Raw genomic sequence first — 21,724 nt, 5'->3', positions numbered from 1 at the left:
GATCACAACTGTAATTGTTTTATTTTTGCAGGAAAGGCACCAGTATGCTGGAAGTGGATGATGAGGGAGGCAGAATGTTCCTGAGGGTCTCATCCAACTTGACCATGAATGATTACCCATCTCTCATCTCAGGCTCCCTACAGTTGCTTTTCAAACACTTTAGCCAAAGGCAGGAGGGTGTTACACACTTTTAACAGGTAACCCAACTTATGCATAGAGAAAATTATTAGTACGCCGCTATAGGCCACAAACCTTACTAGGGTTTGAAGAATGACACAGGAAACTATGTTGGTCACTGATTGATTGAGTAGAAAAACACTGAATAACTCAGTTCTGTTAAAATTAAAATTACTTGGGTAGGAAAACCCCCAAGTGCAAGTATTATATGAAAAAATTCACATAAAAATATTACAATTTTATTCTAATGTGGTACTGTACGGATAAAATACATATGGAACAAATGCATCTGCATAAAAACAATCTCAAATGCAGACCCTCAATAATTTAGAATTAGCATCAGTGACTATTGCAAACTATCTGTACCAGTTGTAATTAAGCCCAGCTTGAGAAAAATAGGCTGTCTATTACAGTTCTCCACAGCAAATATCTACTACTGTCAGTATTTACATTAAAGGGACACTCAACACCAGAATTTTTATTGTTTAAAAGATAGTATAATCCCTTTACTACCCATTCCCCAGTTTTGCATAACCAACACTGTTATATTAATACACTTTTTATTTCTGTGACTAACTTGTATCTAAGCATCTTCTGACCACCCCTAAATCACATGACTTTTAGTTATTATCTATTGACTTGCTTTTTAGCCAATTAGTGCAGTGTCTGCCACTAGCGTGATCACAATGCTATCTATATGGCCCTACATGAGCTTGTCTCTCCCCTCGCTGATGAAAAGTAAATAAAATAGAGGCAGTCTTTCAAGGGCTTAGAAATTATCATTATAGGATTGCTTTTCAACTAGAATACCAACAGAACAAAGCAAAATTGTTGATAAAAGTAAATTGGAAAGTTGTTTAAAATGACATGCAATATTTGAAAAATTAAAGTTTTTTTTGGACTTGACTGTCCCTTTAAGTAAACAAATGGTGCATGGGCGCTTGAAAAAGAGATGGGTGATAAGTCAGACACAGCAGGAGCGAGCTGCACTTAGTCTTATGGCGCGGTCGGGCCGGGCTGGTACTATACAGCTGGCCCGATGCTCTGTATGAATATAACAGACCCGCCTCAGCAGAGTACAGAGAGCGGGTCTGTTAAACAGCGGTTTTTAAAAAAAAATTAAAAGGGTACATTAGGTTTTATAAAGTTTGGCTAATATAATGTTATATAATTCTGCACTATGTGCAGAATTATATAACATTATTTTTAAGGCTTATCTGTCCCTTTAATATTTATTTGAAAAATCCTTCAAATGTAACATTTTGCAAATTTAGCATCGTCTTCACTGACCCCACCACGTCACCTGGCGCGTTTCGCTTGCGCCTTTTTTTCAAATATGACGTAAGATTATAAGAAATAAAGTCAGTGAAGGGCACAATGCGCAAGTATGCTATCATTTGGAAAGCCTTAAAAAAATATATCTGCCAAGTGTATACATTTTACTTATCTCTCCTCTTTACTTTATTCTCTTACCCCTATATTCTAGGTCCAGCTACTGATCTCGGCACAGGATGTTGACAGATTACAAGGTGATTAAGTCTGAGCTGGACAGGCTTAGAACGATGGTAGAAAAATCAGAGCTCTGGGTGGACAAGAAAGTGAACTCAGGAGGGGCAGTTCTGCAGATGGAAACAAGAAGGAGAAAAAAGAGGTAATGTGAGGTGTCCTGTTTAATGCATTCAACAGTTCCTACGCCGATATTATGTGTCCATTAATTTTTTTATTTTATTTTTTCTGCTTCTAGCATGGAGCAGATCAGGAACCTGGAAAACCAGTGGTGGTGGAGAAAAGCAGTGAAAATTACCAAATTGTGAAAGAGGTGAGATCAGAGTATAATAATTGCTTCGTCTTCCAGAAATAAATTCACTGGAAAATCTGTACCATTGTTTGCACATTTTTTTTCTAGAGTTCCAGAAGGACAAAGATCATTCTTGGAGTCATGTTACACAAAGTAAACTGAGGGTTCTGTTTTGTTACTTATTGAACACAACTGTGTTTAATCCAAAGACAACATAATGAGTAACACAGTTGGGATTTTTTTTTGAGGTGGACAATATTATAATTTCTGGAGTTCTATTTGCACAAAAAAATCATTAGAAACCTCAGAAATATGTGGAAATTTGCTTAAACAAATCTTATAACAACAGCAATCCCTTGTCCCTTGTAGATCCTTGAGAGATAAATAAGATGTGTGGCGTGGGAGAGCAGGTTCGCAAAAAGCAACAGAGGCTACTGAAAAATATGGAATGCGCATAAAGTTATGCTAGATTTGCTCCAGATCCCATATGAAAAGGTAATATTTGCGCACTTCTATTCCAAAAATCTCCATTTCACTGCATAAAAGTTGACATTTTATACTTCATTCAAAAGTGAACTTGAAATTAAATTTAACGTCTTAACTCTAAATATTGACAAAACAATTCTTAATTGTCTTGGGAACCTAAGTTATTGTCAAAGGGAAAAATGACTTTTTCCTAATAACTCCCCTTGGGCTTTGGTACTATGGATTGCCTGCATATTATAAATGGGGAATTTCCTCTACAAAATGAACATTGATTTTGTCCAGATGACTTATATGGCTCCAAAAGAGAGGAGTTGAAATCCCCCAAGGCTAGTGATCATGGCCTAGTTATTGAACAGCTTGTGCAAATGTCATTGGCAGCCATCTTTCGTTGTTCTAGCAGAAAAATGATTTTACATGATAAATATTCAAATTCTTCTGTTATAATAATCTAATATCAATTTACTAACATTTGTTATGTCAGCCTAAATATTGCTTCCTTTTTATCAATAAATAATCATGGGGAGGAGAGCGTTAATAAATGTAAACCTTGCTGTTGAAGTTTCTTAAAAATCTGTGGTTTTCATTTCTTTATACACTGACAAGAAAAAAGTATGAAGAACGCATTTATATGTGTGCCTTTACTGGCGTCCATTTGTGAGATTGATTCACTTAAAAAAAATAACGTTTGTTCTACATTGGTGATTTTTGGGTGTTGGTTTACACCCCTTCTGTATAGTGTTTTTTCTGTGACGTTTTGAAATTCAAGAAGCATTGGTTTATTGTTAATACGTTTGTGACAACTCAAGGGTGAAATGATCCGAAAGTAAAAATTACAGAAAAGCATGATGTATGGGTAGTCAATATTGTACAATTTGTCACCAATAATTTTTTAATGGACATTACACACTAAATAAATGCTAGATAGAATGATTTATTTAATGTAAAGATTGGACTTAGAAAATATGGAATTTTTTTTTTTTAAATTATATTAAAGGGACAGTCAAGTCAAAATTAAACCTTTCATGACTTGCATAGGGCATGCAATTTTAAGCAACTTTCCAATTTACTTTTATCATCAAATTTGCTTTATTCTCTTGGTATTCTTTGTTGAAAGCTAAACCTAGGTAGGCCCCATATGCTAATTTCTAAGTCCTTGAAGGCTGCCTCTTATCTCTGTGAATTTTGACAGTTTTGCACAGTTAGACACTGCTAGTTCATGTATTGCCATATAGATAACACTGTACTCACTCCTGTGGAGTTATTTATGAGTCAGCACTGATTGGCTAAAATGCTTGTCTGTCAAAAAAAACTGATATAAGGGGGCAGGCTGCAGAGTCTTAGATACAAGGTAATCACAGAGGTAAAAAGCGTATTAATATCACAGTATTGGTTATGCATAACTGGGGCATGGGTAAGAAAATTGATTATCTATCTTTATAAGCAATAAGGGCCAGATTACAATTGGAGCAGTAGTTAATGCTCCCACTCGAGCATTAACTCTGCTAGAAGTAAGCTTTCTTTCATGTAATTAACAAGAGTCCATGAGCTAGTGACGTATGGGATATACATTCCTACCAGGAGGGGCAAAGTTTCCCAAACCTTAAAATGCCTATAAATACAACCCCTCACCACACCCCACAAATCAGTTTTACAAACTTTGCCTCCAAGGAGGTGGTGAAGTAAGTTTGTGCTAGATTCTACGTTGATATGCGCTCCGCAGCAAGTTGGAGCCCGGTTTTCCTCTCAGCGTGCAGTGAATGTCAGAGGGATGTGAGGAGAGTATTGCCTATTGAATGCAGGGATCTCCTTCTACGGGGTCTATTTCATAAGGTTCTCTGTTATCGGTCGTAGAGATTCATCTCTTACCTCCCTTTTCAGATCGACGATATACTCTTATATTTACCATTTCCTCTACTGATTCTCGTTTCAGTACTGGTTTGGCTTTCTACAAACATGTAGATGAGTGTCCTGGGGTAAGTAAGTCTTATTTTCTGTGACACTCTAAGCTATGGTTGGGCACTTTATTTATAAAGTTCTAAATATATGTATTCAAACATTTATTTGCCTTGACTCAGAATGTTCAACTTTCCTTATTTCCAGACAGTCAGTTTCATATTTGGGATTATGCTTTAATTATCATATTTTTCTTACCTCAAAATTTGACTTTTTTCCCTGTGGGCTGTTAGGCTCGCGGGGGCTGAAAATGCTTCATTTTATTGCGTCATTCTTGGCGCGGACATTTTTTGGCGCAAAAATTCATTTCCGTTTCCGGCGTCATACGTGTCGCCGGAAGTTGCGTCATTTTTTGTGACGTTATTTTGCGCCAAAAATGTCGGCGTTCCGGATGTGGCATCATTTTTGGCGCCAAAAGCATTTTAGGCGCCAAATAATGTGGGCGTCTTATTTGGCGCCAAAAAATATGGGCGTCGCTTTTTTCTCACATTATTTCAGTCTCATTTTTCATTTGCTTCTGGTTGCTAGAAGCTTGATGTTTGGCATTTTTTTCCCATTCCTGAAACTGTCTTATAAGGAATTTGATCTATTTTGCTTTATATGTTGTTTTTTCTCTTTACATATTGCAAGATGTCTCACGTTGCATCTGAGCCAGAAGATACTACACGGAAAACCTCTGCCCTGCTGGATCTACCAAAGCTAAGTGTATCTGCTGTAAACTTTTGGTAGCTATTCCTCCAGCTGTTGTTTGTATAAATGTCATGACAACTTGTTAATGCAAGATAATATTTCCTTTAGTGATGTACCATTGACTGTTGCAGTTCCCTCAACATCTAAGGTGCAGAATGTTCCTGATAAAATAAGAGATTTTGTTTTGAATCCATAAAGAAGGCTTTGTCTGTTATTTCTCCCTTCTAGTAAACGTAAAATAGTCTTTTAAATCTTCTCTCTCTACAGATGTAATTTTTAAATGAACACCATCATTCTGATTCTTTGGACTCTTCTGGTTCAGAGGATTCTGTATCAGAGATTGATGCTGATAAATCTTCATATTTATTTAAGATGGAATTTATTCGCTCTCTTACTTTAAAGAAGTACTAATTGCTTTAGAAATAGAGGATTCTAGTCTCTGATACTAATTCTATTCGTTTGGATAAGGTTTTTAAAGCTCCTGCGGTTATTCCAGAAGTCTTTCCTGTTCCTAATGCTATTTCTGCAGTAATTGCTAAGAATGGGATAGATTGGGTATTCATTTACTCCTTCTAAACGTTTTAAGCAATTATATCCTGTTCCGCCTGACAGATTAGAATTTTGGGACAAAATCCCTAAAGTTGATGGGGCTATTTCTACCCTTGCTAAACGTACTACCATTCCTACATCAGATGGTACCTCGTTTAAGGATCCTTTAGATAGAAAAATTGAATCTTTTCTAAGAAAAGCTTATCTATGTTCAGGTAATCTTCTTAGACCTGCTATATCATTGGCTGATGTTGCTGCAGCTTCAACTTTTTGGTTGGAAACTCTAGCGCAACAAGTAACAAATCGTGATTCTCATGATATTATTATTCTTCTCCAGCATGCTAATAATTTCATCTGTGATGCCATTTTTGATATTATTAGAGTTGATGTTTAGATTTATGTCTCTGGCTATCTTAGCCAGAAGAGCTTTATGGCTTAAGACTTGGAATGCTGATATGGCTTCTAAATCAACTCTACTTTCCATTTCTTTCCAGGGAAACAAATTATTTGGTTCTCAGTTGGATTCTATTATTTCAACTGTTACTGGTGGGAAAGGAACTTTTTTACCACAGGATAAAAAGTCTAAAGGTAAAAACAGGGCTAACAATCGTTTTCGTTCCTTTCGTTTCAACAAAGAACAAAAGCCTGATCCTTCGTCCTCAGGAGCAGTTTCAGTTTGGAAACCATCCCCAGTCTGGAATAAATCCAAGCCTGCTAGATAGGCAAAGCCTGCTTCTAAGTTCACATGAAGGTACGGCCCTCATTCCAGTTCAGCTGGTAGGGGGCAGGTTACGTTTTTTCAAAGAAATTTGGATCAGTTCTGTTCACAATCTTTGGATTCAGAACATTGTTTCAGAAGGGTACAGAATTGGTTTCAAGATGAGACCTCCTGCAAAGAGATTTTTTCTTTCCCATGTCCCAGTAAATCCAGTGAAAGCTCAAGCATTTCTGAATTGTGTTTCAGATCTAGAGTTGGCTGGAGTAATTATGCCAGTTCCAGTTCCGGAACAGGGGATGGGGTTTTATTCAAATCTCTTCATTGTACCAAAGAAGGAGAATTCCTTCAGACCAGTTCTGGATCTAAAATTATTGAATCGTTATGTAAGGATACCAACGTTCAAGATGGTAACTGTAAGGACTATATTGCCTTTTGTTCAGCAAGGGAATTATATGTCCACAATAGATTTACAGGATGCATATCTGCATATTCCGATTCATCCAGATCATTATCAGTTTCTGAGATTCTCTTTTCTAGACAAGCATAACCATTTGTGGCTCTACCGTTTGGCCTTGCTACAGCTCCAAGAATTTTCACAAAAGATTCTCGGTGCCCTTCTGTCTGTAATCAGAGAACAGGGTATTGTGGGTATTTCCTTATTTGGACGATATCTTGGTACTTGCTCCGTCTTTACATTTAGCAGAGTCTCATACGAATCGACTTGTGTTGTTTCTTCAAGATCATGGTTGGAGGATCAATTTACCAAAAAGTTCTTTGATTCCTCAAACAAGGGTAACCTTTCTGGGTTTCCAGATAGATTCAGTGTCCCATGACTTTGTCTTTAACAGACAAGAGACGTCTAAAATTGATTACAGCCTGTCGAACCTTCAGTCTCAATCATTCCCTTCGGTAGCCTTATGCATGGAAATTCTAGGTCTTATGACTGCTGCATCGGACGCGATCCCCTTTGCTCGTTTCACATGCGACCTCTTCAGCTCTGTATGCTGAACCAATGGTGCAGGGATTACACGAAGATATATCAATTAATATCTTTAAAACCGATTGTTCGGCACTCTCTGACGTGGTGGACAGATCACCATCGTTTAATTCAGGGGGCTTCTTTTGTTCTTCCGACCTGGACTGTAATTTCAACAGATGCAAGTCTCACAGGTTGGGGAGCTGTGTGGGGATCTCTGACGGCACAAGGAGTTTGGGAATCTCAGGAGGTGAGATTACGATCAATATCTTGGAACTCCGTGCAGTTTTCAGAGCTCTTCAGTTTTGGCCTCTTCTGAAGAGAGAATCGTTCATTTGTTTTCAGACAGACAATGTCACAACTGTGGCATACATCAATCATCAAGGAGGGACTCACAGTCCTCTGGCTATGAAAGAAGTATCTCGAATTTTGGTTTGGGCGGAATCCAGCTCCTGTCTAATCTCTGCGGTTCATATCCCAGGTGTAGACAATTGGGAAGCGGATTATCTCAGTCGCCAAACGTTGCATCCGGGCGAATGGTCTCTTCACCCAGAGGTATTTCTTAGATTGTTCAAATGTGGGGGCTCCCAGAGATAGATCTGATGGCCTCTCATCTAAACAAGAAACTTCCCAGGTATCTGTCCAGATCCCGGGATCCTCAGGCGGAGGCAGTGGATGCATTATCACTTCCTTGGAAGTATCATCCTGCCTATATCTTTCCGCCTCTAGTTCTTCTTCCAAGAGTAATCTCCAAGATTCTGAGGGAATGCTCGTTTGTTCTGCTAATAGCTCCGGCATGGCCTCACAGGTTTTGGTATGCGGATCTTGTCCGGATGGCATCTTGCCAACCATGGACTCTTCCGTTAAGACCAGACCTTCTGTCTCAAGGTCCTTTTTTCCATCCGGATCTGAAATCCTTAAATTTAAAGGTATGGAGATTGAACGCTTGATTCTTGGTCATAGAGGTTTCTCTGACTCCGTGATTAATACTATGTTACAGGCTCGTAAATCTGTATCTCGAGAGATATTATAGAGTCTGGAAGACTTATATTTCTTGGTGTCTTTCTCATCATTTTTCTTGGCATTCTTTTAGAATACCGAGAATTTTACAGTTTCTTCAGGATGGTTTAGATAAGGGTTTGTCCGCGAGTTCTTTGAAAGGACAAATCTCCGCTCTTTCTGTTCTTTTTCACAGAAAGATTGCTATTCTTCCTGATATTCATTGTTTTGTACAAGCTTTGGTTCGTATAAAACCTGTCATTAAGTCAATTTCTCCTCCATGGAGTTTGAATTTGGTTTTGGGAGCTCTTCAAGCTCCTCCGTTTGAACCTATGCATTCATTGGACATTAAATTACTTTCTTGGAAAGTTTTGTTCCTTTTGGCCATCTCTTCTGCTAGAAGAGTTTCTGAATTATCTGCTCTTTCGTGTGAGTCTCCTTTCTGATTTTTTCATCAGGATAAGGCGGTGTTGCGAACTTCTTTTGAATTTTTACCTAAAGTTGTGAATTCCAACAACATTAGTAGAGAAATTGTGGTTCCTTCATTATGTCCTAATCCTAAGAATTCTAAGGAGAAATCATTGCATTCTTTGGATGTTGTTAGAGCTTTGAAATATTATGTTGAAGCTACGAAATCTTTCCGTAAGACTTCTAGTCTATTTGTTATCTTTTCCGGTTCTAGGAAAGGCCAGAAAGCTTCTGCCATTTCTTTGGCATCTTGGTTGAAATCTTTAATTCATCTTGCCTATGTTGAGTCGGGTAAAAATTCCGCCTCAAAGAATTACAGCTCATTCTACTAGGTCAGTTTCTACTTCCTGGGCGTTTAGGAATGAAGCTTCGGTTGACCAGATCTGCAAAGCAGCAACTTGGTCCTCTTTGCATACTTTACTAAATTCTACCATTTTGATGTATTTTCTTCTTCTGAAGCAGTTTTTGGTAGAAAAGTTCTTCAGGCAGCGGTTTCAGTTTGAATCTTCTGCTTATGTTTTTTGTTAAACTTTATTTTGGGTGTGGATTATTTTCAGCAGGAATTGGCTGTCTTTATTTTATCCCTCCCTCTCTAGTGACTCTTGTGTGGAAAGATCCACATCTTGGGTAGTCATTATCCCATACGTCACTAGCTCATGGACTCTTGTTAATTACATGAAAGAAAACATAATTTATGTAAGAACTTACCTGATAAATTCATTTCTTTCATATTAACAAGAGTCCATGAGGCCCACCCTTTTTGTGGTGGTTATGATTTTTTTGTATAAAGCACAATTATTCCAATTCCTTATTTTATATGCTTCGCACTTTTTTTCTTATCACCCCACTTCTTGGCTATTCGTTAAACTGATTTGTGGGTGTGGTGAGGGGTGTATTTATAGGCATTTTAAGGTTTGGGAAACTTTGCCCCTCCTGGTAGGAATGTATATCCCATACGTCACTAGCTCATGGACTCTTGTTAATATGAAAGAAATGAATTTATCAGGTAAGTTCTTACATAAATTATGTTTTTTGCATGCATTGAGTAGCACTTGTATTACAAATTGAAAGTAAAATGTTTTCGTTTGTGTGCTAACCGGACACATGTAAAAAGCCGAACTTAGAATATATAACGTATTCCCCCATAGAAGTCAGTGGAGCAAAAGAAGTGGGAAAAAAACGTAACAACCTACTCGTGCGCAAACCTAATCGCATATTCTCAAGTGCACTAACCCGACATGAAAATATGAATATTTCACACTCCAATGTTCTTCACATAGCAGAATATGTTCTATTTATTCATAAATACACATTTATACATATATCTGATGGTAATTTGGTACAAATTTATATCTATACCTATACAGGAATATCTATTTATAAATACATAGAATATATTCTGCTATGTGCAGAACATTGGAATGTGAAATATTTACAGTAAATACCCTGTTGAACACTTTATGAAATATGAATATTGCATAAACACGCTTTAACATGTTTTTATCTACTTAACTGAAAAGGGCTCCAATGCACTTACATGTGTGTATTTATGTATATATATGTCTGTAAATACATATATACACATATAAATACATCTGTAAACACATATAAACATTTATGTGTATATATATAATATAGATTATACATATTTAGACATGTACAGGTAGCCCTCAGTTTACGCCGGGGTTAGGTTCCAGAAGGAATGGTTGTAAATCGAAACCGTTGTAAATTGAAACCCAGTTTATAATGTAAGTCAATGGGAAGTAAGGGAGATAGGTTCCAGGCCCCTCTCAAAATTGTCATAAGTAACACCTAATACATTATTTTTAAAGCTTTGAAATGAAGACTTTAAATGCTAAACAGCATTATAAACCTAATAAAATAATCACACAACACAGAATATATAATTAAACTAAGTTAAATGAGCAAAAACATTTGCTAAACAGCATTATAAACCTAATAACATAATCACACAACACAGACTTCACTTGCATTTTTCTGCAAACAGTTCTTTCTATGCATTCCAATCTGGACTGATTTATTGACAGGATGATCTTGTTCCTTTGAAATCTGCTCAATAGCTCAGGTCTGGTTAAACTGATTAATTTCAGCTTGCTTGGCTTTGATGCAACACAAGCAGACAGCTCCACCTACTGGCTATTTCTTTCATGTAATTAGCAAGAGTCCATGAGCTAGTGACGTATGGGATATACATTCCTACCAGGAGGGGCAAAGTTTCCCAAACCTCAAAATGCCTACAAATACACCCGCTCACCACACCCACAAATCAGTTTTACAAACTTTGCCTCCTATGGAGGTGGTGAAGTAAGTTTGTGCTAGATTCTACGTTGATATGCGCTCCGCAGCAGGTTGGAGCCCGGTTTTCCTCTCAGCGTGCAGTGAATGTCAGAGGGATGTGAGGAGAGTATTGCCTATTTGAATTCAATGATCTCCTTCTACGGGGTCTATTTCATAGGTTCTCTGTTATCGGTCGTAGAGATTCATCTCTTACCTCCCTTTTCAGATCGACGATATACTCTTATATATACCATTACCTCTGCTGATTTTCGTTTCAGTACTCGTTTGGCTTTCTACAATTGAACCATTGTAAAATGAGGGACACCTGTATATGTATGTATCTCTATGTTAAAGTCTTTTGCAGCCTTTTTTTCTAACACCTGAGACTTCATATCTTTTAGCCCTTATAACTTTTTTGTGCAATTTTTTTTAATCATTTTTAATAGATAGTGTTATTATGAGTGTAACTGTACTTTGCAATGTATTTTTGATGTATTTTGTGACACTTTTTTTTTATTTCGCAAAACAGTTAACCAGAGCTCTGAGGATACATTAATCATTCTAGCATAAATCACGATTGCGCTCAAGTGATCGCGGGCCCGATCCGATATGCAGCGTCGCCCGCAAAAGCCGGCGACGCCGAATTTTGCGCGGGTTTGGTATCCTATATACGGCGTAACCTAGAAGCTACGCTCGTATATTTCTGCCTTCGCCCGTAGTTTTTTTGGGCCATAGACAGGTATACCAAACCAGCGCAGTTTGGTATCCAATATACAGCGTAAGGACTTACGTGGAGAAAATGGAGAAATCTTACTCCATTTTCACCTCGCCACAAAATGTAGCCGTAGTAAGCCTTACGCTGTGTATTGGAGCCCCGTAACTCCCTAAAATACCTGCCAAATAAAACCTAACACCTAACGCATGCGCAATGTCTATCTACCCCTAATCTAATCCCCCTACACCGCCGCCAGCTATATTAAAATTATTAACCCCTAATTTAATCCCCCTAGACTGCCGCCAGCTATATTAAATACATTAACCCCTAATCTAATCCCCCTAAAGTAATCCTCTCTATTACCAGCCCTTAAAAGGGCCTTTTGCGTGACATTGCCCCAAAGTAACAGCTCTATTGCCAGCCCTTAAAAGGGCTTTTTGCGGGGCATTTCCCCAAAGTAATCAGATCTTTTGCATCTAATCTAAATCCCCCTACACCGCCGCCACCTATAATAAATGTATTACCCTTAATCTAATCCTCCTACACCGCCACCACCTATATTAAATAGATTAACCCCTAATATAATCCCCCTACACCGCCGCCAGCTATATTAACTATATTAACCCTAATTATATTAGGGTTAATATCATTATTATATTATATATATATTAACTATATTAACCCTAATTATATTAGGGTTAATATAGTTAATATCGTTATTATATTATATATATATTAAGTATAATAACCCTATCTAACTCTTACACCCCTAACTAAATTCTTATTAAAATAAATCTAATTAATATTAATATTATTAATTAAAATATTCCTATTTAAATCTAAATACTTACCTATAAAATAAACCCTAAGATAGCTAAAATGTAATTAATAATTACATTGTAGCTATTTTAGGGTTTATATTTATTTTACAGGTAACTTGGTATTTATTTTAACTAGGTACAATAGCTATTAAATAGTTAATAACTATTTAATAGCTACCTTGTTAAAATAATTACCAATTTACCTGTAAAATAAATCCTAACCTAAGTTACAAATACACCTACACTATCAATAAATTAAATTAACTACAGATATCTAAACTAAAATACAATTAAATAAACTAAACTAAATTACAATAAAAACAAACACTAAATTACAAAAAATAAAAAAAGATTACAAGAATTTTAAGCTAATTACACCTATTCTAAGCCCCCTAATAAAATAACAAAGCCCCCCAAAATAAAAAAATGTCCCTACCCTAGGGTAGGGAAAGAAGAAGTCTTCCATCCGGCAATGTCTTCATCAAGTGGCAAAGAAGAGGTCCTCCATCAGGGCGAAGTTTTCTTCCAAGCGGCATCTTCAATCTTCTTTCTTCAGCCCTCCGACGCGGAACATCCATCTGGCCCGACGACTGAACGACGAATGAAGTTTCCTTTAAATTACGTCATCCAAGATGGCGTCCCTCGAATTCCGATTAGCTGATAGGATTGGATGAAGAGTTGGGCCCGGCTGGGTGAAGATGACTTAAGGTAGGGAGATCTTCTGGGGCTTAGTGTTAGGTTTATTTAAGGGGGGTTTGGGTTAGAGTAGGGGTATGTGGGTGGTGGGTTGTAATGTTGGGGGGTAGTATTGTGTTTTTTTTACAGGCAAAAGAGCTGATTTCTTTGGGGCATGCCCTGCATAAAGCACTTTTAAGGGCTGGTAATAGAGCTGTTAACTTTTGTAATTTAGTTTAGGGTAGGGAAATTTTTTTATTTTGGGGGGCTTTGTTATTTTATTAGGGGGCTTAGAATAGGTGTAATTAGCTTAAAGTTCTTGTAATCTTTTTTTATTTTTTGTAATTTAGTGTTTGTTTTTTTGTAATTTAGTTTAGTTTATTTAATTGTATTTTAGTTTAGATATTTGTAGTTTATTTAATTTATTGATAGTGTAGGTGTATTTGTAACTTAGGTTAGGCTTTATTTTACAGGTAAATTGGTAATTATTTTAACAAGGTAGCTATTAAATAGTTATTAACTATTTAATAGCTATTGTACCTAGTTAAAATAAATACCAAGTTACCTGTAAAATAAATATAAACCCTAAAATAGCTACAATGTAATTATTAATTACATTGTAGCTATCTTAGGGTTTATTTTATAGGTAAGTATTTAGATTTAAATAGGAATATTTTAATTATTAATATTAATTATATTTATTTTAATAAGAATTATGTTAGGGGTGTTAGAGTTAGATAGGGTTATTATACTTAATATATATATATATAATATAATAACGATATTAACTATATTAACCCTAATAGAATTAGGGTTAATATAGTTAATATAGATGGCGGCGGTGTAGGGGAGTCAGATTAGGGGTTAATCTCATTAATATAGGTGGCGGCGGTGTAGGGGGATTAGATTAGGGGTTAATACATTTATTATAGGTGGCGGCGGTGTAGGGGGATTTAGATTATAGGCAAAAGAGCTGTTTACTTTGTGACAATGCCCCGCCAAAAGCCCTTTTAAGGGCTGGTAAAAGAGCTGATTACTTTGGGGCAAAGCCCTGCAAAAAGCCCTTTTAAGGGCTGGCAATAGAGCTGTTTACTTTGGGGTAATGTCACGCAAAAAGCCCTTTTCAGGGCTATGTGTAGGGTTAGACTTAGGTTTAGTGGTAGGGATAGTTTAGTATTTTAGGGGTTAATTAATTTAATATAGGTGGCGGCGGTATAGGGGGATTAGATTAGGGGTTAATAATTTAATATAGCTGGCGGCGGTATAGGGGGATTAGATTAGGGGTTAATAATTTAATATAGCTGGCGGCGGTGTAGGGGGATTAGATTAGGGGTTAATAATTTAATATAGCTGGCGATGGTATAGGGGGATTAGATTAGGGGTTAATAATTTAATATAGCTGGCGGCGGTATAGGGGGATTAGATTAGGGGTTAATAATTTAATATAGCTGGCGGCGGTATAGGGGAATTAGATTAGGGGTTAATAATTTAATATAGCTGGCGGCGGGGTAGGAGCTCACATTAGGGGTAGGTAATTTAGCTGGCGGCAGGGTAGGAGCTCACATTAGGGGGTAGTTAATGTAACTGGCGGTGGTATAGGGGCTCACATTAGAGGGTAGTTAATGTAGGTGGCGGCGGGGTCCGGGAGCGGCGGTTTAGGGGTTAATACATTTTTTATTATTAGGAAAGTGAGGGGGGATAGCGGATAGAGGGTTAGACGTGTCGGGCTATGTTTGGGAGGCGTGTTAGACAGTACAGGAGATTTTATAACTTTAGTCAGGTTTTGTAGGCGCCGGCAGTTTCTAAAGTGCCGTAAGTCACTGGCGACTCCAGAAATTTGTACTTACGCAGATTTCTGGACATCGCTGGTTTATCAGACTTACGGCACTTTAGCATCTCACGGCGCCGTATATGGGATAGCTCGAGTTGCGAGCTGAAACTACGGGCGGCGGGGGTTCCCTCGCTTGCGCCGCAAACTATGATCTATATCGGATTGCGCCCCGTGTTTACTTTCAACAATATGAGTGGTAAACCCAACGTGCGCAAACACCCGCAATAAATCCCTTTTTGCTTGTGCGTAACTGTTAGTGCTCCACTCGTAATCTGGCCGTAAATATTTTCAAGTTGACTGTCCCTTTAATTGTTTAAATAATGTGCCATGTTATAACCTAGATGTCTAATTATGTGTTCTGAGGCTATTTAGGGTCACCTGTAAATGAGTCTCTAGAATTTGCAACCAATGATTGTTCAGAATATAGCTAGAGTTAAAGGGGCATGAAACCCCAAAATTTTCTTTCATAATTCAGATAGAGCAGTGATTTTTAACCTTTTTTTTCCCCGTGGCACACTTTTTTACATTAAAAAATCCTGTGGCACACCACCATCCCAAAATTTAAAAAAAAAATCACACATTGTAGCCTAATACAGCATATATATATACACATACACACAAACACACACATACTGTATGTATTGTGCTGTTATGCCATGCCTCCTACAAACTACCCCTGCACTGGGAGTAAAAAACAAGCAAAGTTTAAAAAATATGTCACACTGTTGTCAGTCTGCCGTGGCACACCTGAGGATCTCTCACGGCACACTAGTGTGCCACGGCACACTGGTTGAAAAACACTGAGATAGAGAATACAATTTTAAACAACTTTCCAATTTACTTCTATTATTTAATTTGCTTCATTCTCTTAATATCTTTTGCTGAAAGGTTTATCTAGGTAAGCTCCTGAGCAGCAAAAGACCCAGGTACTAGCTGCTGATTGGTGGCTGCAGGTATATAACAATTGTCATTGGCTCACCCATGTGTTCAATTAGAAACCAGTAGTGCATTGCTGCTCCTTCAACAAATGCTACCAAGAGAAGGAAACAAATTAGATAATAGAAGTAAATTAGAAAGTTGTTTAAAATTGTATTCTCTATCTGAATCATGAAAGAAAATTGTTAGGTTTCATGTCCCTTTAAGTCTGGAGTGTGCTCTTCCATTAATAACAGTAACTGGAAAGCCAATAATTTTCAGAATGTAATTACAGGAAAAGGGGACAAAATAAGTATTAAAAGTATATTGCAAGTCTGTTTTTTACTAAACATAGCTAAACATTTTATATTAGAATCTTAAAGCATTTAATGTCCATTTGAGACAGAGCATTCATAAAGTTCCCAGATGGCCTGAATTTTGTGGGACTGTCAGGAATTGTGAGTTCTGACTTTCATCCCTCCCCCTAGTTATTCATATACTATAAATGTCTCCATTTAGCTAAATTAACCTAGGGACATTTAAACCCTGTCCAGAAAATCAGGTCTGACTTTCTGAATACATTTGGCATCCTGCTTGCTGCAATTGATTTTTGAATGGCCAACTCTCCCCACCACTTAAAGGGACATAATACTCATATGCTAAATCACTTGAAACTGATGCAGTATAACTGTAAAAAGCTGACAGAAAAATATCACCTGAGCATCTCTATGTAAAAAAGGAAGATATTTTACCTCACAATTTCCTCAACTCAGCAGAGTAAGTTCTGTGTAAAAAGTTATACTCAGCTGCAGCCCAGCTGCAGGTAAAAAAATGAAGAAATGAACAGCAGCCAATCAGCATTAACAGTGCTGAGGTCATGAACTCTTTTACTGTGATCTCATGAGATTTCACTTAACTCTCATGACATTTCATTGTAAACTTCCTTAAGCTGAATAGCGAAATAACATGAGTGCACAAGGCTCACTCCCTTAGCTGTCCCGGGACAGACATACTGATTTGCTGCTTAGAAGTCCTTTACAATGGGATGTGGCTACTGAGGAACTTTTGAGGTAAAATATCTTTCTTTTTTACAAAGAGATGTTCAGGTGATATTTTTTGGCTTTTTACAGCTATACTGCATCACTTTCAAGTGTTTAAACATTTGGGTATTATACCCCTTTAAATTATTTGGAGGAGCCAATCCAGCCTTGTTACTGGAGTAAACACAGTTAGCCACTGTCATTTTGTTAGTAAAGCTTGCATTGTATTCCAGTTCCTTATCTCACCACATCTGTATTTAAAGGACCCCTCAATGCAGTAGAATTACCAAATTAACAAGTATATAATGAAAAGACAATGCAATGACACTTACTCTGAATTTCAAATAAGCAGTAGATTTTTTTTCTGACAAATATTTTTTTTTCTCCTATTTTCCGCCCCCCCCTGTATCATGTGACAGACATCAGCCAATCAGCGACTAGTATATGTATACCCTATGAGCTTGTGCACTTGCCCAGTAGGATCTTGTTCCCCGGAAAGTGTAATTATAAAGACTGTGCAAAATTTGATAATGAAAGTAAATTGGAAAGTGTCTTAAAACTGCTCTATCTGAATCATAAAAGTTTATTTTGACCTGAGTGTCCCTTTAAGGTAGCTGCACCATTAAAAGTTTGAAACAAGTTATAATAGTAGTGGAATTTACATTTGTTGGGATTTTCCATTTAAACATTAGTGGTCTTTAGGAATTGCTCACTACTTTGTTAACGATAATTCTTTCCCTTTTAGCTAACAATGGTACTTGATTGTTTCCCACCGTATATGCTGTACACAAAGCATTTATTCTGGAATCTAGTAGTCGGTGATACCAATAACATTTATTTAAAGTTCTCTGTTGCCAATCCATTTGGTTCTATTTCTGCTTTTCCAATCCATTTCGGTGTGCTTGTCATCTTTATAGTGTGATTAGTCTTATACCAGATGTCTTCTTTTTACTACTGATTCTACATAAGTCAGTGATGTCCGTCTGGAGCCCTAGAGGGGGCTACAAACATGACAAACTGTAAGGATCTCTTTGCCTGGCTAAATTGACTAAAGTGACTGACTAGGAAAGGAGAATACTCGGGTATATTAATGGCTATTGAGTTCACCATCTCTGTTCAAAGTTCTTTTTTCAACCAAATCTATTTTTTTTATAAAAATTAGGTTATATCCTTTCACAAGTCTATACATTGCTTATAAATCCCTGTGCTTCGATGAAAGTATGAATTGTATTTAGTCTGCGGGAAAACTATATTATGGACCGAATACAGAAACATGATCTCTCTGTCTTTAAAACTAAAAACATTTATATACATACATTACTAAATACATTTATATTGTTATGTGTCTAAATAATAATATAGGACTGGAAATTTCCATAAATCTAAAAAGAATAAGAAATTACAGAATACAAGAATTGTATTGACTAGTGACTTTATATATACTATGTATATTGTGTATGTAAATATATATATACATATAAATAAATATATTTATATTGTGTGTGTGTATGTGTATATATATATATATATATATATATATATACACAGTATATATAAACATATAAATAAGAAGATTTATATCTGTATATATAGACACATACATTAATTTATTTGTAAATATATAAATAAAGCATCTACCTTACCATCTGTACATTTATATTAAATACACACATCTTTTTAATAGCTATGTAAATAATTTGAAACTGATTCCAGCTATTTCTAGAATGAAATAGTACATGCCATCTGCTCTCAGTATATAGACAGAACATTCTATAATTGCCTGTGATACGTAATATATAGTTATGGGTTAGAGATGTCTCTGCTTTTTTTGCTTCCCCAGGCTGTGCTTCTGTAAATGAGCTGCAAATTATAAATGGAACATTTTTTCTTTCAAATTATCCTTCATTCAAATTAAATTGTTACAGAAAAAAAAAAAAGTCAGTGAGCTGAATCCTGGGTAATAAATTGATTTGTTATCTGGAGTAAAGAATCATGGATAACATTACACTGTATAATAATGCCAAATGTCTATATACTGATTACAAAATTGTACTACGCAGGATTATAATCCCATCATCTATACACTCATAGTGAGCACATTGTACTGTGTAATAAAAATGAATATATTTTGACTGGTGTAGATTAGATTGATAGACAGATAGATAGATTCAATAGATAGAATAGATTAGATAGATAGATAGTAGGGATGGGCAAATGTTTCTAAAAGTTCTAAATTTAAAACAAATTTTGATACATTCGTTAGTTCGAAAACGAATTTCAAATGTTTATATAACATTTTATTTTCGAATTTTCGTTTTCAAATTTTTTAATAAAATTCAAAAATATTTGTTCAAATAATAGAATGTTTAGCTATGTATTCATTCAATTTTGAAATGTAATATTCGAATTTGAATGTGACATTCGAATTTGAATGTGACATTCGAATGTAAGATTCAAATTCAAAATAGTATTTCTAGTCTACAACTGTTTAATAAATATAATATTCAAATGCTATGTTTTTTAAATGTGATATTCGAATGTGACATTCAAAATCGAAATAGTATTTCTAGTCTACAACTGTGTTTAATAAATGTAATATTCGAATGCTACATTTGAATTCGAATGTAATATTCAAATTCGAAATAGTATTTCTAGTCTACAACTGTTTAATAAATATAATATTCAAATGCTATGTTTTTTAAATGTGATATTCGAATGTGACATTCAAAATCGAAATAGTATTTCTAGTCTACAACTGTGTTTAATAAATGTAATATTCGAATGCTACATTTGAATTCGAATGTAAGATTCAAATTCGAAATAGTATTTCTAGTCTACAACTGTTTAATAAATGTAATAATCGAATTCAAATGCTACATTCGAATTTGAATGTCACATTTGAATTCGAAATAGTATTTCAAGTCTAATACTGTGTTTTTTTAAATGTAATATTCGATTTTGAATGTGACATTCGAATTTGAATGTAACATTTGAATTCAAAATAGTATTTCTAGTCTACAACTGTGTTTTATAAATGTAATATTCAAATTCAAATGTCACATTTATATTAGAATGTCACATTTGAATTAAAAAATGTGACATTCGAATCGAAAGTGACATTCAAAAACTGTAAATAACATTCGATAATAGAATTTTTAAGAATATTCGTTCTTATCAACATTTTATTATGTAAATCAAATTTCTACAATAACATTCGTTCTATATAAACACATTCGCCCATCCCTAATAGATCGATAGTTAGCATAGATAGACAGATAGCATAGATGGACAGATAGCTAGCATAGATAAACAGATAGCATAGGTAGATAGACAGACAGATAGCATAGATAGATAGATATGGGTAGGCATGCACATGCTGTTTTTTTCACTGTATAATGACGAGTATCTATAATAGGGGATCAACTACTATAGCACTTATCCAATGGGTGGTAATCAGAGTGATTTTTAATAGCTCTCTGAGTGCTGCATGAAGTGTTAATATCATTTTGAGTATCTATACTATTATTATTATTTATTATTATTTTTTATTTATAAAGCGCCAACAGATTCCGCAGCTCTGTCCATGGGTACAAAGATAAAAGTACAGTACAATACAATATAAAAGACACCAGACAAAGTTTAACAGACAAATACAGGGGGAATTGATAAATACTAACAATAAATACACCATGGGCTAAATGTATTAAAGTGATGGTAAATGTTAGCATTTTTGAAATGCTAGGCTATATCTATGCAATAAATAAAATGGACCTTAATTCATAATGTTTAAGTGATTATACGATAAAACGTACATGTATTTTGTTGATCGTTATTCTAAAATAACCCCCTCTGGCCACCTACGGCAGAACAATTTTTTTTCATTAGGTAACATTTCCACCTCTTATCCAATAACGTATAATCACTTAAACATCATGAATTAAGGTCCATTTTATTTATTGCATAGATAAAAATGGTAATGTTTACCATCCATTTTAAGCTACATTTGCAGCTTTTTCAGCTATGTGGAGCAGGTTCGCATAAGCGAGCCTGCTACAACATATCTAAGAAGCAGAAACTGATTATTTTGCCTCTTCAATCCCCCCAACACATTCGGACATTACGGAATAATTCTTATTGTGCAGACTCCTAGACATCTAAAAAGCTAAAAAAAAATAACTCCCCAGTGTTAAAAATGGAATACAAAAACACACAGGAGTAGCGCTAAAAAAACAGTCAAGGTCTTCAAATCAATAATAATTTTAATAAAATATATATAAAATACACAGTATACACAATAAATATGAAAGAATATATATACATAAACCCAGCGCTGGTATTCTTATTGGAATCACTAGTGGATCAATCACACATTTAAAGGGACATAATACTCATATGCTAAATCACTTGAAACTGATGCAGTATAACTGTAAAAAGCTATGTAAAAAAGGAAGATATTTTACCTCACAATTTCCTCAGCTCAGCAGAGTAAGTTCTGTGTAAAAAGTTATATTCAGCTGCTCCCAGCTGCAGGTAAAAAATTTAAAAAAAAATGAAGAAATGAACAGCAGCCAATCAGCATCAGCAGTGCTGAGGTCATGAACTCTTACTGTGATCT

The 21,724-nt window shown here is 35.7% G+C and overlaps 1 protein-coding gene across 1 annotated transcript in view; it reads left to right on the top strand.

Moving 5' to 3' along the window:
• The window catches only part of ITPR3 (inositol 1,4,5-trisphosphate receptor type 3), a 579,835-nt gene that overhangs the window by 293,350 nt on the left and 264,761 nt on the right, over window positions 1-21,724 (top strand). The window contains 6 exon segments of the mRNA XM_053706861.1: window positions 32-197; window positions 1,664-1,696; window positions 1,698-1,833; window positions 1,929-1,996; window positions 2,356-2,424; window positions 2,426-2,470. Of these exon segments, the coding sequence (XP_053562836.1) occupies window positions 32-197; window positions 1,664-1,696; window positions 1,698-1,833; window positions 1,929-1,996; window positions 2,356-2,424; window positions 2,426-2,470 (517 nt within the window).

This window comes from Bombina bombina, chromosome 3 (assembly GCF_027579735.1).
Source record: "Bombina bombina isolate aBomBom1 chromosome 3, aBomBom1.pri, whole genome shotgun sequence".
NCBI classification, from domain to species: domain Eukaryota; kingdom Metazoa; phylum Chordata; class Amphibia; order Anura; family Bombinatoridae; genus Bombina; species Bombina bombina.
Note: the sequence above shows the minus strand (reverse complement) of the source record. Positions and strands in the feature narration are given on the sequence as shown.